At 43.2% G+C, this 12,285-nt stretch overlaps 1 protein-coding gene across 1 annotated transcript in view; it reads left to right on the forward strand.

Annotated features, from left to right (window-relative positions):
- The window catches only part of LOC112156981 (myosin-10), a gene marked incomplete in the record, with an annotated part of 61,534 nt that overhangs the window by 42,142 nt on the left and 7,107 nt on the right, over nucleotides 1-12,285 (forward strand). The window contains 19 exon segments of the mRNA XM_024289361.2: nucleotides 1,345-1,538; nucleotides 1,613-1,734; nucleotides 1,808-1,877; nucleotides 1,950-2,110; nucleotides 3,077-3,185; nucleotides 3,262-3,393; nucleotides 3,461-3,667; nucleotides 5,262-5,399; nucleotides 5,549-5,672; nucleotides 5,755-5,926; nucleotides 8,216-8,428; nucleotides 8,503-8,647; nucleotides 10,011-10,217; nucleotides 10,284-10,388; nucleotides 10,456-10,608; nucleotides 10,908-11,156; nucleotides 11,227-11,439; nucleotides 11,508-11,720; nucleotides 11,794-11,955. Coding sequence (XP_024145129.1) covers nucleotides 1,345-1,538; nucleotides 1,613-1,734; nucleotides 1,808-1,877; nucleotides 1,950-2,110; nucleotides 3,077-3,185; nucleotides 3,262-3,393; nucleotides 3,461-3,667; nucleotides 5,262-5,399; nucleotides 5,549-5,672; nucleotides 5,755-5,926; nucleotides 8,216-8,428; nucleotides 8,503-8,647; nucleotides 10,011-10,217; nucleotides 10,284-10,388; nucleotides 10,456-10,608; nucleotides 10,908-11,156; nucleotides 11,227-11,439; nucleotides 11,508-11,720; nucleotides 11,794-11,955 — 3,089 coding nt within the window.

The raw sequence follows: 12,285 nt of genomic DNA on the forward strand, positions 1-12,285 counted from the left end.
TGGGGGGATGGGGGATCTGGGTACACCTGTGTGCCAAATCGTGGAGTGATCTGTACAGATCACGGATTATCCGGGATTGATTATGGCCTTAATTATTGTTGAGTAGTGCTGTCGCAAGCGATTATTTTAATAATCGACTAATCGGGTCATTCACAAACTGGATGTAAAACACACATCTTAGTCATCATTAGCTTTAAACTAACGAAAACTAGATATTTGTGAATGATGTAAGCTGAATTTGGCTGCTGAAGATGGTATTGACAGTAGCTGAAGATGCTGAAATTGATAGCTGCAAACGCTGAAGCTTATATTCCGCTAAAATATTAGCTAACTGCCATGTTAGCCTAGGAAATAAAAAAGCTGTTAGCCAAAATAGCTAGCATGCAGCTGAAGCATTAGCTAAATTCTAAATTAGCCTAAAAAAGTTGAAAAAAAAATCCTAAATTAGCCAAAACAGCTATCATGTAGCTAAAATATTAGCTAAACTCCAAAAAGCCTTAATAAATATCAAAATAGTCGTTTAATCGTCGATTAGTCGACTAATCGTGTCAGTCCTAATGTTGAGACAACACAGAACACAAAAACATTTTTTTTATTTACATCAAAGAATTTTTCGTCCAAAAGTTTAGATTTAAAAAAACTGTTGGAAGTAAATGTTTGAATTGTTTATCGGATGTTTTTTCATTTTCTATTAGAATATAATTTTAGTGGCTCTGACCGTGCGGTGAATCAGGATCAAATCGGATCATTTACTTGTTTTTGCCCCCTCCCTCGCCTCCTAACCGGACCTTTCCCCCGTTTGGCAGCTAAAACTGGACGACCAGATTCTGAGTTGGTTGATGACATAGTGGATCTGGTTATTTGGAGCCGAGTTCTTCATCTGGGCCGTAGAGACCAGATCCAGGGTGCTGGGTGGGATTTAACTTTGTGTCGGCCTATAGAAGGTTCTGAAAGTTCTGGCAGGGGTCCAGCACCAGCACCTGGCTGGAAGGGGGTTTGGGGTGTTTTATGGTCTGGCTGACGTCCTCAGTTCCCCGTGAGGTTTTCTCACGGAGCTCAGTCCGGCAGTTACCATCAGCGGGGCAGCCGTGAGTGTCGGCGCCGAACGGAAATGCTTCCTGTGAAACGGAACGTTTTCATCAGACTGGATTCTGATTTATCCATCAAAACGCTTTCATGAAGCTTCCACCGCTCTCTGCTGAGTTAGCTGCCCCTCCCCCGTTTGGTCAGTGTAGTCGTGTTTGTTCAGCTCATCATTTAGCGACATAATTCCACTGCTATGCTTTAGGAACCTCTCGTCTGTCCGGTTCTTGTCCTGAACGTTCTCCTCCGTTTTCCCGCCAGTTGACCGGATCGTGGGCCTGGACCAGGTGGCGGGGATGAACGAAACGGCCTTCGGGGCGACCTACAAAACCAAGAAGGGGATGTTCCGTACGGTGGGGCAGCTCTACAAGGAGTCCCTCACCAAGCTGATGGCCACGCTGAGGAACACCAACCCCAACTTTGTGCGCTGCATCATCCCCAACCACGAAAAACGGGTAAACACGGACGCCTCTCACGGAGACGTCAACGCTGTCCTTACTGAGGCCTAAACCTGAGCACACTGTGACAGGCGGGGAAGCTGGAGCCGCACCTGGTTCTGGACCAGCTGAGGTGTAACGGGGTTTTGGAGGGGATCCGGATCTGCAGACAAGGCTTCCCCAACCGCATCGTCTTCCAGGAGTTCAGACAGAGGTAGTGAGGGAGGCTTTTCCCGCCGCTCCTCCAGAGGAGACGTTCACACGAGTTCTGCCCTCCTCCCTCACAGGTATGAGATCCTCACTCCCAACGCCATCCCCAAAGGGTTCATGGATGGAAAACAAGCCTGCGAGAGGATGGTAGGGCCTTCCATCCTCGTCTAGTTTGACTTTCTAAAGTGGAGAATTAGATCTCCTGCTTTCTGTGCTCAGATTCAGGCTTTAGAGTTGGACCCCAACCTGTACCGGATCGGTCAGAGTAAGATCTTCTTCAGAACCGGAGTTCTGGCTCACTTGGAGGAGGAGAGAGACCTGAAGATCACAGACATCATCATCTACTTCCAGTCTGTGTGCCGTGGATACCTGGCACGCAAGTGAGTCTCAGAACTTTGAACGTGAACATTTACATTCTTTAGGGGACATCCTGATGTCCTTGTTGGGGTTGAACTCGTCCTCCTGCATTTCAGATGGTTTCTCAATCACTGAGTCTGCATTTGTGTCATGTTTTTATTTTTTCCTCTAACAGTCAGAACTCTCCATTTTAGGGCTAAATTAGAAACTGCAGAGAAAATCTAGAAAATAAAACATTCAAAAGTTTGAATTCTCTCTCAGAAACTGAGCGTTCAGAAGCAGACTGAGCGGAAAATAACAGTTCTTCTATTTTTAACCCTCAAGTGACACTTTCAGGACATTTAACTGTTATTTTAAGATACTTCACAGGAAAAACATACAAATTCAAAAAGAAAAATCTGATTCAGATAAATAAATAATGTATTTTTCAGACTATAAGTTGCTCCACAGTTTAAGTGGTAGCTACCAAAAAAATACATAATAAAAAAGACAAAATCACATATAAGACGCACTTGTGAGAGAAGATAATAATAATGATAATAATCTTTATTTAAGTTGCACATTTCAAGATAAAATCCGCAAAGAGCTTCGCTGTAAAACAGAATCTAAAAACGATTGTGGATTCTTATGTGATGATCGATCGATTTGAAATATAAACCTTTATGCTGCGTTCACACTGAACACAATTCATGCGTCATTTCTGTCTGCTGCCCCTTTTTGGACGTTTGACAAAGTTACTGCTTTACGTTTATCCAAGAATGTGTTATAATCTTGACCTGTCGATGAGTGTGGGAGGAGCTTCATCGTGGAAACATTGACTCCTTCATAATACAAGGAAGACACAGACGATGCTGAGAGTTCAGAGCTCCATAAAGCATCCATAATCACGTCTCCACTTCCTGTTTTCTTCTTCAAAAACACAGTTCCTGCTGATCGACTCGTTCTCTGGACAAAAGTTTGATTCCCATCATTTCCTTTTCCTCTCTCAGAGCTTTTGCTAAGAAGCAGCAGCAGCTGAGCGCCCTGAAGGTCCTCCAGAGGAACTGTGCCGCCTACCTGAAGCTGCGACACTGGCAGTGGTGGAGGCTCTTCACCAAGGTGAGACTCTGAGTGGCTGTGGTGGAGCGGTTACACCTGCAGCTGCTAGAGACGTGCAGTTTCTCCTCTCTTTCAGGTCAAGCCGCTTCTGCAGGTCACCAGGCAGGAGGAGGAGCTACAGGCCAAAGACGAGGAGCTGGTGAAGGTGAAGGAGAAGCAGCTGAAGGTGGAGAACGAGCTGGTGGAGATGGAGAGGAAACACCAGCAGGTAGGTCACTCCTACTCATTAAAACACAAGGTTTGTTTGGAGCTGATGTCTGACCGCCACTTTCCAGCTCGTGGAGGAGAAGAACATTCTAGCAGAGCAACTCCACGCAGAGACGGAGCTGTTTGCTGAAGCCGAAGAGATGAGGGTGCGCCTCCTCTCCCGTAAGCAGGAGTTAGAGGAGATCCTTCATGATCTGGAGTCCAGGGTGGAGGAAGAGGAGGAGAGGAACCAGGCCTTTCAGAACGAGAAGAAGAAGATGCAGGCCCACATCCAGGTCCGTGCTTCCTGTTCTCTTCATGCGACACCTGCAGAAACCACGTCTGCTTCAGGAACGATGGAAGCTTCAGGAAGCTTTTGTCTGCAGCCTGCAGCTCCAGAGCCACGTCTGGCTCTTCTGCCCTCCTCTCTGGTTAAAGAAAATACAAAGCTGTTAGTTTAAAAAAGTAACTAAAGTAAATATCAAAAAAAGTCAAACTAGAAAGATTACATGACCTGTGATGATGGTCATGTGAATACTTTTTGCTGAAAATGGTGAAGCAATTTAGTTTAATTGAAGAAGGGATTTGCTGAAAACACAAAAGTTATTTAGAAAACGTTAAATTCGCTAAAAAACTGGAAATCTGGTTAAATAACTATGAGCAAGTGTTGAATTTGACCTAAATTTCTGAAGTAATTGTATTAAAACTGATTAAAAATTCATAATACATAGACACATATTAACTAAATTCCAAATTAGCCCAAAAAACCTCAGTAGATGTCAAATTAGCCAAAAAAAAAAGGTAGCTCGTTGCTTAAATATTAGCTAAACTCTGAAAAGTAAGATACTTTTACTAAGGAAACTAAATAAGTCAGAAGTGTTAGCCTGTTGCAAAAATATTAGCTAGACTCCAAATGAGCATAAAAAACCTCAGCAGATGTCAAATTAGCCAAAAAACTAGCATGTTACTTAAATACTAGCTAAACTCAAAAATAGATTAAAATTCTGCACAAAACTAAATTAGTTAAAAATGTTAGCCTTTTGCTAAAACAGAAGCTAAAATCTAAATTAGCATAAAACCAGAAATGTTAGCATGTTGCTAAAATATTAGCTAAACTCCAAATTAGTCAAAAACGCTAGCTTGTAGCTTATAAACTAGCTAAACCCCAAAACAGCCTAATTTTCCTCAATAAACGAAGTCAGTCAAAAACGTTAGCATGTTGCTAAAATAGAAGCTAAACTCTTAATTAGCCCAAGAAATCCAACGAAATAACAAATTAGCTAAATCTTTAGCATTTTGCTAAAATACTAGCTAAACTCAATTTTTTGAAAATTACTATAAAAAGATGAAAACAGCCCATGAATGTATTTAAAGGCTTATTGCCAGTTTGATAATCGAGAAATAAACAATTTGACAAATTCCAGTGTTTGAAATGTGCCTCATGGTTCAGAAATCGTCATTAATTAGCTCTGTTTTAATTTTATAAAGTTAGATTTATGATTTTTTGGCTAAGAAGCACCACAAATGTTTAAAAATAGCATGTTTTTTTATTGGTAGATTTGTTCCATCGAGATGACACAGGAAGTCTATTATTTTGAAAGGAAGTCTTGAAAACCTCTGTTAAAAGTTATTAACTGTTTCATATTTGAGGAGAAAATATTTTCCCTTAACTTTCTTTTATTCATGCCCAAAAAATAATAGTTTATTAATATTTCTCATGACAATAACATAAATACAAACTCTTATTTTTCTAAGGATGTGTTGCTCTTACCGGGTCAGAGGTCGGAGAGAAATCGACCCAAACGGCTCTTTAAGTGTCGCAGGTTCCAGACGTCCGTCTCAAACCTTCACACTCCAAATATTTGGTATGAAAACGGTTTGTTTCCTCAGGATCTGGAGGAGCAGCTCGATGAGGAGGAAGCTGCTCGACAGAAGCTCCAACTCGACAAAGTTACGGCTGAAGCGAAGATCAAGAAGATGGAGGAGGACATTCTTCTGCTGGAAGACCAGAATTCCAAGTTCCTCAAGGTGAGATCATACCTGGTTAGTCAGGAACGAGTGTTTGGGGGACGAGGGAAACGCTTTAACACCTCAAAAGGTCTCTGACTTTAGCTCGTGTTTTCTACTGTCTCCCAGAATCCTTCATGTTTTATCTGTCTTGTGTTTGAACTGAGCAGGAGAAAAAGCTGCTGGAAGACCGGATTACTGAGATGACCTCTCAGCTGACTGAGGAAGAGGAGAAGGCGAAGAATCTGGGGAAGGTCAAGAACAAGCAGGAGATGATGATGGTCGATCTGGAGGGTAAGAGTCTTACGGTTGAGACGGGAAACCTCGACGCCGTGAACGACGTTCATGTTTGCGTTTTCTTCCCGTTTTCCTTCAGAGCGTCTGAAGAAAGAGGAGAAAACGCGGCAGGAGCTGGAGAAGGCCAAGCGCAAACTGGACGCCGAGTCCAGCGACCTCCAGGACCAGATCGCCGAGCTTCAGGCTCAGATCGAGGAGCTGAAGATGCAGCTGGTCAAAAAGGAGGAGGAGCTACAGGCCGCACTCGCCAGGTGGGTCTCAGGAGAGAGGAAATCAAGAGGGAATCACAGAAATGTACCTTAAAGGGAACACAACAGGACAGCTGGAGGCTCTCTGCCCAGATTTTTAAAAGGGGCGGGGCTACAATACAGAGCTAAATTGGTGCCAGCATTATTTGAAACCCAAATAAAACAAATTGAAAAAAATATTGGTGTTTTGGCCAAAACATTTTTTTTAAATGTCTGAAAGTTTTTTAAATTCTTAGATAAACTTTATTATTTTCAGCCTTAATTGTTAATTTTTTGGGATTTCAAAACTCAAAATTTCAATTTCTAAACTTTTCTTTCAGTTTCAACTCTTTTTTTTTTAGTTTTAGAATTGGAAAATATCCGTTTCAAAACTTTTGGCCCCATTGTAGCACATTGGGGCGGGGCTAACACCAAGGACCAATCAAAATCAATGAGGTGGTAACTTCAGTCCTGGTGCGTTCACTGACTCAAAACTCTGATTATTACAGTCAGAAAATGTCTGTATTTTTTCAGTGAAAATAAGCTTTAGGAGACCCGAGCAGGCTGCCCCCACATCCCGCAGCGGCTCTCCGTCTGCTGGCCAGCCAGCCGCTCGGAGGCCGTTTTAACGAGCTCCGCCACACAATGTAGCGTTCAAAGATGGGCGGAGCTTTTATACTGGAGCTCATAGAGTTATAGAATGATGTAGGATTAAAATCAGTGGATGCATCACGAAAATCTAACTGTAATACCTCATTTCAACCTGTGGGGGGCAGCACACAGACGGTTTTAGACGGTTTTTAACCCTTTAATACCGAAGGCGTCGTCGGTGATGCTTAAACACAAAAGCTTGAATATACTGTAACTTTTCAACCGTTAATTTACCATAAAAAATGAAGAATTCTCTTCAGTTTAAAATATTGATTTTCTTGTTTTCAAATATTCAATATTTGTTTAAGTTTACGTCTGCCTTCAAGTTTAAAACTGTTTTCAATCACTTAAAGCTGATTTGAGTCCAAACAGTTTTCATCTTCTATCAGTATCTTTTCTGTATTTATTGTTTACCACTATTTTGTTAATAATCTGTTAATAAAGTCACCTCCAGCCTTCATGTCGAGCAGTGATGTCATCAACAAGAGACAGTTTAGTTTTATCAGTAATAACACAACATAGTTCTACACTTAAAGGAATGTGTAGATTAGACTAAAACTAAATAGTTGTTCCTATTTGTCACTAACAGTTTGTGAGACTTTGTCTGGTTTCATGTTTACAGTTATCTTACCTCATGATTTTAGTTCATTTTCAAACTGCTGTAAATTAAACCAACCATCATCTGTAATTCTTTTGTAATTTATTTTCTTTTATTTGATGAATTTTGGTTCCTCCATGTTCCTCCAAACTCCTGCTGTTCCACCTCACAGGATCCTTCTCAGTTTGAACTGATTTTAGCACATTACTCACATTATTGCTCATTTGATCGTGGGATGTTCATCCGTCCTCACTTCAGGAGTCCTGGATGTGAAATCTCCATGACAACGGCTCCCACGGGGATGGAAAAATCCACAGCTGAAGTAGGAGAGAAAATCTCCATCTCCACTGAAAACGAGTTTGAAAACGGCTTCAGCATCATGTACCTCTTTAACGAGACGAGGTTCTCAAACGTGACCTGGAGGTCTGATGAGATTCATGCAAACAGATCCTGGATTTAGCTGCTGACACGGATAATTAGTCTTTGATTAAACCCTGATGTGTGAGGGAATGTTGAGATGGATCAGATCTTTGTGAGAAGCAGAACTTTATGTTTGGATGAAAGTCGTTTATGTCTCAACTTTCTGAGAATCCCTGTAGCTTGAGTTCATCAGAAGTGTCTAAACCACCTCAGCGTTCTCCACCCAAGAGGAAAGTTTCTCGACTCTGGAGTTTAAAGTTAGAATTTCAACTTCAGTCTCATTCTTTCCTTCTGCACACTTCATGGACAGAAGAGAGGAAAGTCCTGGTTCAAACCATGATTAGTCTGTGCCGCATTTATGACCATGTTATGTTCCATTTTCATGAAGACCTTTAAGGAGGCCGTATGAGTCTCAAGTGAACTGAGAAACACACCTGCTCTCCTCTGAAGACGCGTCCGCTCCTCTCTATGACCTCCCATGAACCACACGACCCAAAGACCCTCAGTACTCTGAACCTGAAGAGGACAGTCCTCCTTTTACCAGCCGAGACCTTCAGACCCGTTCATCTCCATTCCAGACATTATATTTATGTAAAGCAGAAAAGGAGCAGAGAAAAATTGTTTTTAACTTTTGTGTCTTCCAGAGGTGATGACGAGGCTCTGCAGAAGAACAACGCCTTGAAGCAGCTGAGGGAGCTGCAGGCTCAGATAGCCGAGCTCCAGGAGGATCTGGAATCGGAGAAAATAAGCCGAAGCAAAGCCGAAAAACTCAAGAGGGACCTGAGCGAGGAGCTGGAGGCTCTGAAGACAGAACTGGAGGACACATTAGACACCACAGCCGCCCAGCAGGAGCTCAGGTACCCGATCCACACCGATCTTCAGGTGGAGGCTCTCGTGAAGCTTTTCTGATAGTTCAGGTTTCTCTGGTCAGGTCCAAGCGAGAGCAAGAGGTGGCAGAGCTGAAGAAAGCCATCGATGAAGAGGCCAAAAACCACGACGCTCAGATCCAGGACATGAGGCAGAGGCACGCGGTGGCGCTGGAGGAGCTGTCTGAGCAGCTGGAGCAGGCCAGGAGGGTGAGCAAGACGGAGCAGCCAGCAGAACAACTATTCCAACAAGAAAAGTTGTAGTACCTGCGATTAAAAAAAAACTTCAGTAGATGCCAACTTTGTCAAAAAAGTTAACACAATGCTAAAATATTGACCTAATTTAGAATTCACCCAAAAAACCTCAGTAGATTCAAAATTAGTCAAAAAAGCTAGCATGTTGCTAAAATACTAGCTTAAGTCAGAATTAGCCTAAAAAATGTCAGTATATTCCAAATTAACCAAAAAAAAGCTAGCATAATGCTAATATATTAGCTTTATTCAAAATTATCCCAAAAAATGTCAGTATATGCCAAATTAACCAAAAAAAAAAAGCTAGCATAATGCTAATATATTATCTTAGCTCGAAATTAGACCAAAAAATCTCAGTATATGCCAAAATAGCTAAAAATAAATTAAAAAAAAAGCTAGCATGTTGCCCAAATAATACCTTAATTCCGATTTAGCCCCAAAAAACCCTGTAGATGCAAAATTAGCCACAAAAAAAGGCTAGCATATTGCTAAGATTTTAGCTTAACTCAAAATTATGCCAAAAAACCCTCAATATATGCCAAATTAGCCCCCCCAAAAAAGGAAAAAGGTAGCATGTTGCCCAAATACTAGTTTAACTCAGAATTAGCCCAAAAAGCCCCAGTAGATGCAAAATTAGCCACAAAAAAGGCTAGCACATTGCTAACATTTTAGCTTAACTCAAAATTAGCCCAATAAGCTAGCACGTTGCTAAAATACTACCTTAACTCTGAGTTAGCTGAAAAATCCTCAGTATATGCCAAAATACCAAAAAAAGTTGGTAAGTTGATAAAGTACTAAGTTAACTCAGAATTAGCTTTAAAAAACCTCAGTATACCAATGCTCGCCCATTGCCAAAATACTAGCTTAACTACCTTAGTAGATGCTAAATCAGCTAAAAAAAGTTAGCATGTTGCTAAAATACTAGCTTAACTTAAGAATTAGCCCCACAAATTCTCAGTATATGCAATAAATGTCCAAAAGAGTTAACAGGATTTTAAAATGTTAGCTTTACTGAACATTAGCCCAAAATTACAAAAAAATGTAAAGTGCCTGAAAAGGTTTGAACACCAAAAGTGCTAGCATGAATTTCCTGGATTTACTGAATGTTTTGATATCAATATTTGACACGTTTTAAAAGTGCATAAAGTTTTTAAAGGATTTTAAAAAAATCATATGCATTTTCAATGAGGCTAATAAATTTGTAAAAATTGTGAAAAATCTTAAAAAAAAAAAAACACAAGAAATGTGAAAACCAAAAGTACAGGCGTGGAAGTCCTGAATAAGCTGGAACGACGACTGTGGTGTCTTCTGTTTCCTGCAGTTCAAATCAAACCTGGAGAAGAACAAACAGTGTCTGGAGAGCGACAACAAGGAGCTGGCCTGTGAGGTGAAGACTCTGCAGCAAACCAAGAGCGAGTCCGAGTACAAGAGGAAGAAGCTGGAGGCTCAGCTGCAGGAGTTCAGCGCCAGAGCCACCGAGGTGGAGCGGGCCAAAGGCGAGCTGAGCGAGCGCTCCAGCAAGCTGCAGGTAGACTCCTGACAGAACCGTCGTCCTCCTCCAGCGTCAGGAAACTGAATGTTTGTTCTGGGTTAGACGGAGCTGGACAATGTTTCTGCTTTGCTGGAAGAAGCGGAGAAGAAGGGGGTCAAACTCGCCAAAGAGGTGGACAACCTGAGCGGCAAACTGCAAGACTCTGAGGTTTGTGAGGAGCTCAAACTGAAACGGCAGCTCGTTCTGGTCCCGTCTGATCCGTTACGATGTGCAGGAGCTGCTGCAGGAGGAAACCCGGCAGAAGTTGAACCTGAGCGGCCAAATCCGCCAGCTGGAGGCGGAGAAAAACAACCTGCTGGAGCAGCAGGAGGAGGAGGAGGAGGCTCGCCGCGGCCTGGAGAAGCAGCTGCAGACGGTGCAGGCTCAGGTACACGAGAGGAACTCACAGCAGTGATGTTTCCTGAAACACGGATTCTGAAGTGAAAGTTTCAGATATTTAAAGTTGAAGGACTTTGTCAATTTTGTGACGTAATTGACTAATATTTATTATTCATTTAAAGATAAAAATCTTTATGAAACCTTCACTTCATATTTTGAATGAAAACTTTATTGATCGTTCCTGAAAACAGTGGTTCTCAAGAGAGTGGCAGCAGCAACGTCTGTCCATAAAAACTTCAGTTTCACCAGATCGTGTTCCTCTGGATCTTTATCTCCGGCCCTCTGCAGATGTTTGAGACCAAGAAAAAGCTGGAGGAGGACGTGGGGGTGATTGAGGGTCTGGAGGAGGCGAAGAGGAAGCTCCAGAAAGACGTGGAGCTGGCCAACCAGCGCCTGGAGGAGAAGTCCATCTCCTTAGACAAGATGGAGAAGACCAAGAACCGCCTGCAGCAGGAGCTGGACGACCAGCTGGTGGATCTGGACCACCAGAGGCAGATCGTCTCCAACCTGGAGAAGAAGCAGAAGAAGTTTGATCAGGTAACCTTCCACACCTGTGCGGGGAGCGCTGACCGCCGTCAGGATGTTTGAGCTCTGCCGTCTTCGTCAGATGCTGGCTGAGGAGAAGAGCGTCTCTGCTCGCTGCGCCGAGGAGCGCGACCGCGCCGAGGCGGAGGCCAGAGAGAAGGAGACCAAAGCTCTGTCCTTAGCCAGAGCTCTGGAGGAGGCGCTGGAGGCCAAAGAGGAGCTGGAGAGGTTCAACAAGCAGCTCCGCTCCGAGATGGAGGACCTCATGAGCTCCAAGGACGACGTGGGCAAAAATGTGAGTGACCTCTGACCTCAAATGTGTGTCGCTGTGCAGAGGCCTGATGTTTGCTGAGTCTCCATCAGGTCCATGAGCTGGAGAAGTCCAAGCGAACGCTGGAGCAGCAGGTGGGGGAGATGAGGACCCAGCTGGAGGAGCTGGAGGACGAGCTGCAGGCCACCGAGGACGCCAAGCTGCGTCTGGAGGTCAACATGCAGGCCATGAAGGCGCAGTTCGACCGGGACCTCCAAGCCAAAGACGAGCAGGGAGAGGAGAAGAAGAGGGCGCTGGTCAAACAGGTTCAGGAGAAGTCCCGCTCCTCTGAACCCTCTGAATGTTGGAGCCACTAAACCGACACTCCACCTGCTTCAGGTACGGGAGATGGAGGCGGAGCTAGAGGACGAGAGGAAGCAGAGGACCCTGGCAGTCGCTGCCAAGAAGAAGCTGGAGGTGGACCTGAACGAGCTGGAGGGTCAGATCGAAGCTGCCAACAAGGGCCGGGATGAAGCCATCAAGCAGCTGCGGAAGCTGCAGGTGAGCGCACCTGTCCTGGAGGAGGTTCTGAGCAGGTCTGGGTTGATGAGATCCATTCATCGATTTAAGCTTAACAGATCAAAAATGATCCATAAAAATATAGATCGATTTAGCACATAAAGCTAAAGTCAGTTAGCTTGATGCTAACGTTTAATGGAATTTCCCATAGGACGGCTAATGCTAACGCTAGGTCACCATAAACATACATCATTGACTAAATGAACATCTTTATATGAATTTTCAATTCAATTCAATTTTTCAATTCAATTTTATTTATATAGCCCAAAATCACAAAGAGATTTGCCTCATTGGGCTTCAAAATATAAACAA

This window comes from Oryzias melastigma, linkage group LG1 (genome assembly GCF_002922805.2).
Source record: "Oryzias melastigma strain HK-1 linkage group LG1, ASM292280v2, whole genome shotgun sequence".
NCBI classification, from domain to species: Eukaryota; Metazoa; Chordata; class Actinopteri; order Beloniformes; family Adrianichthyidae; genus Oryzias; species Oryzias melastigma.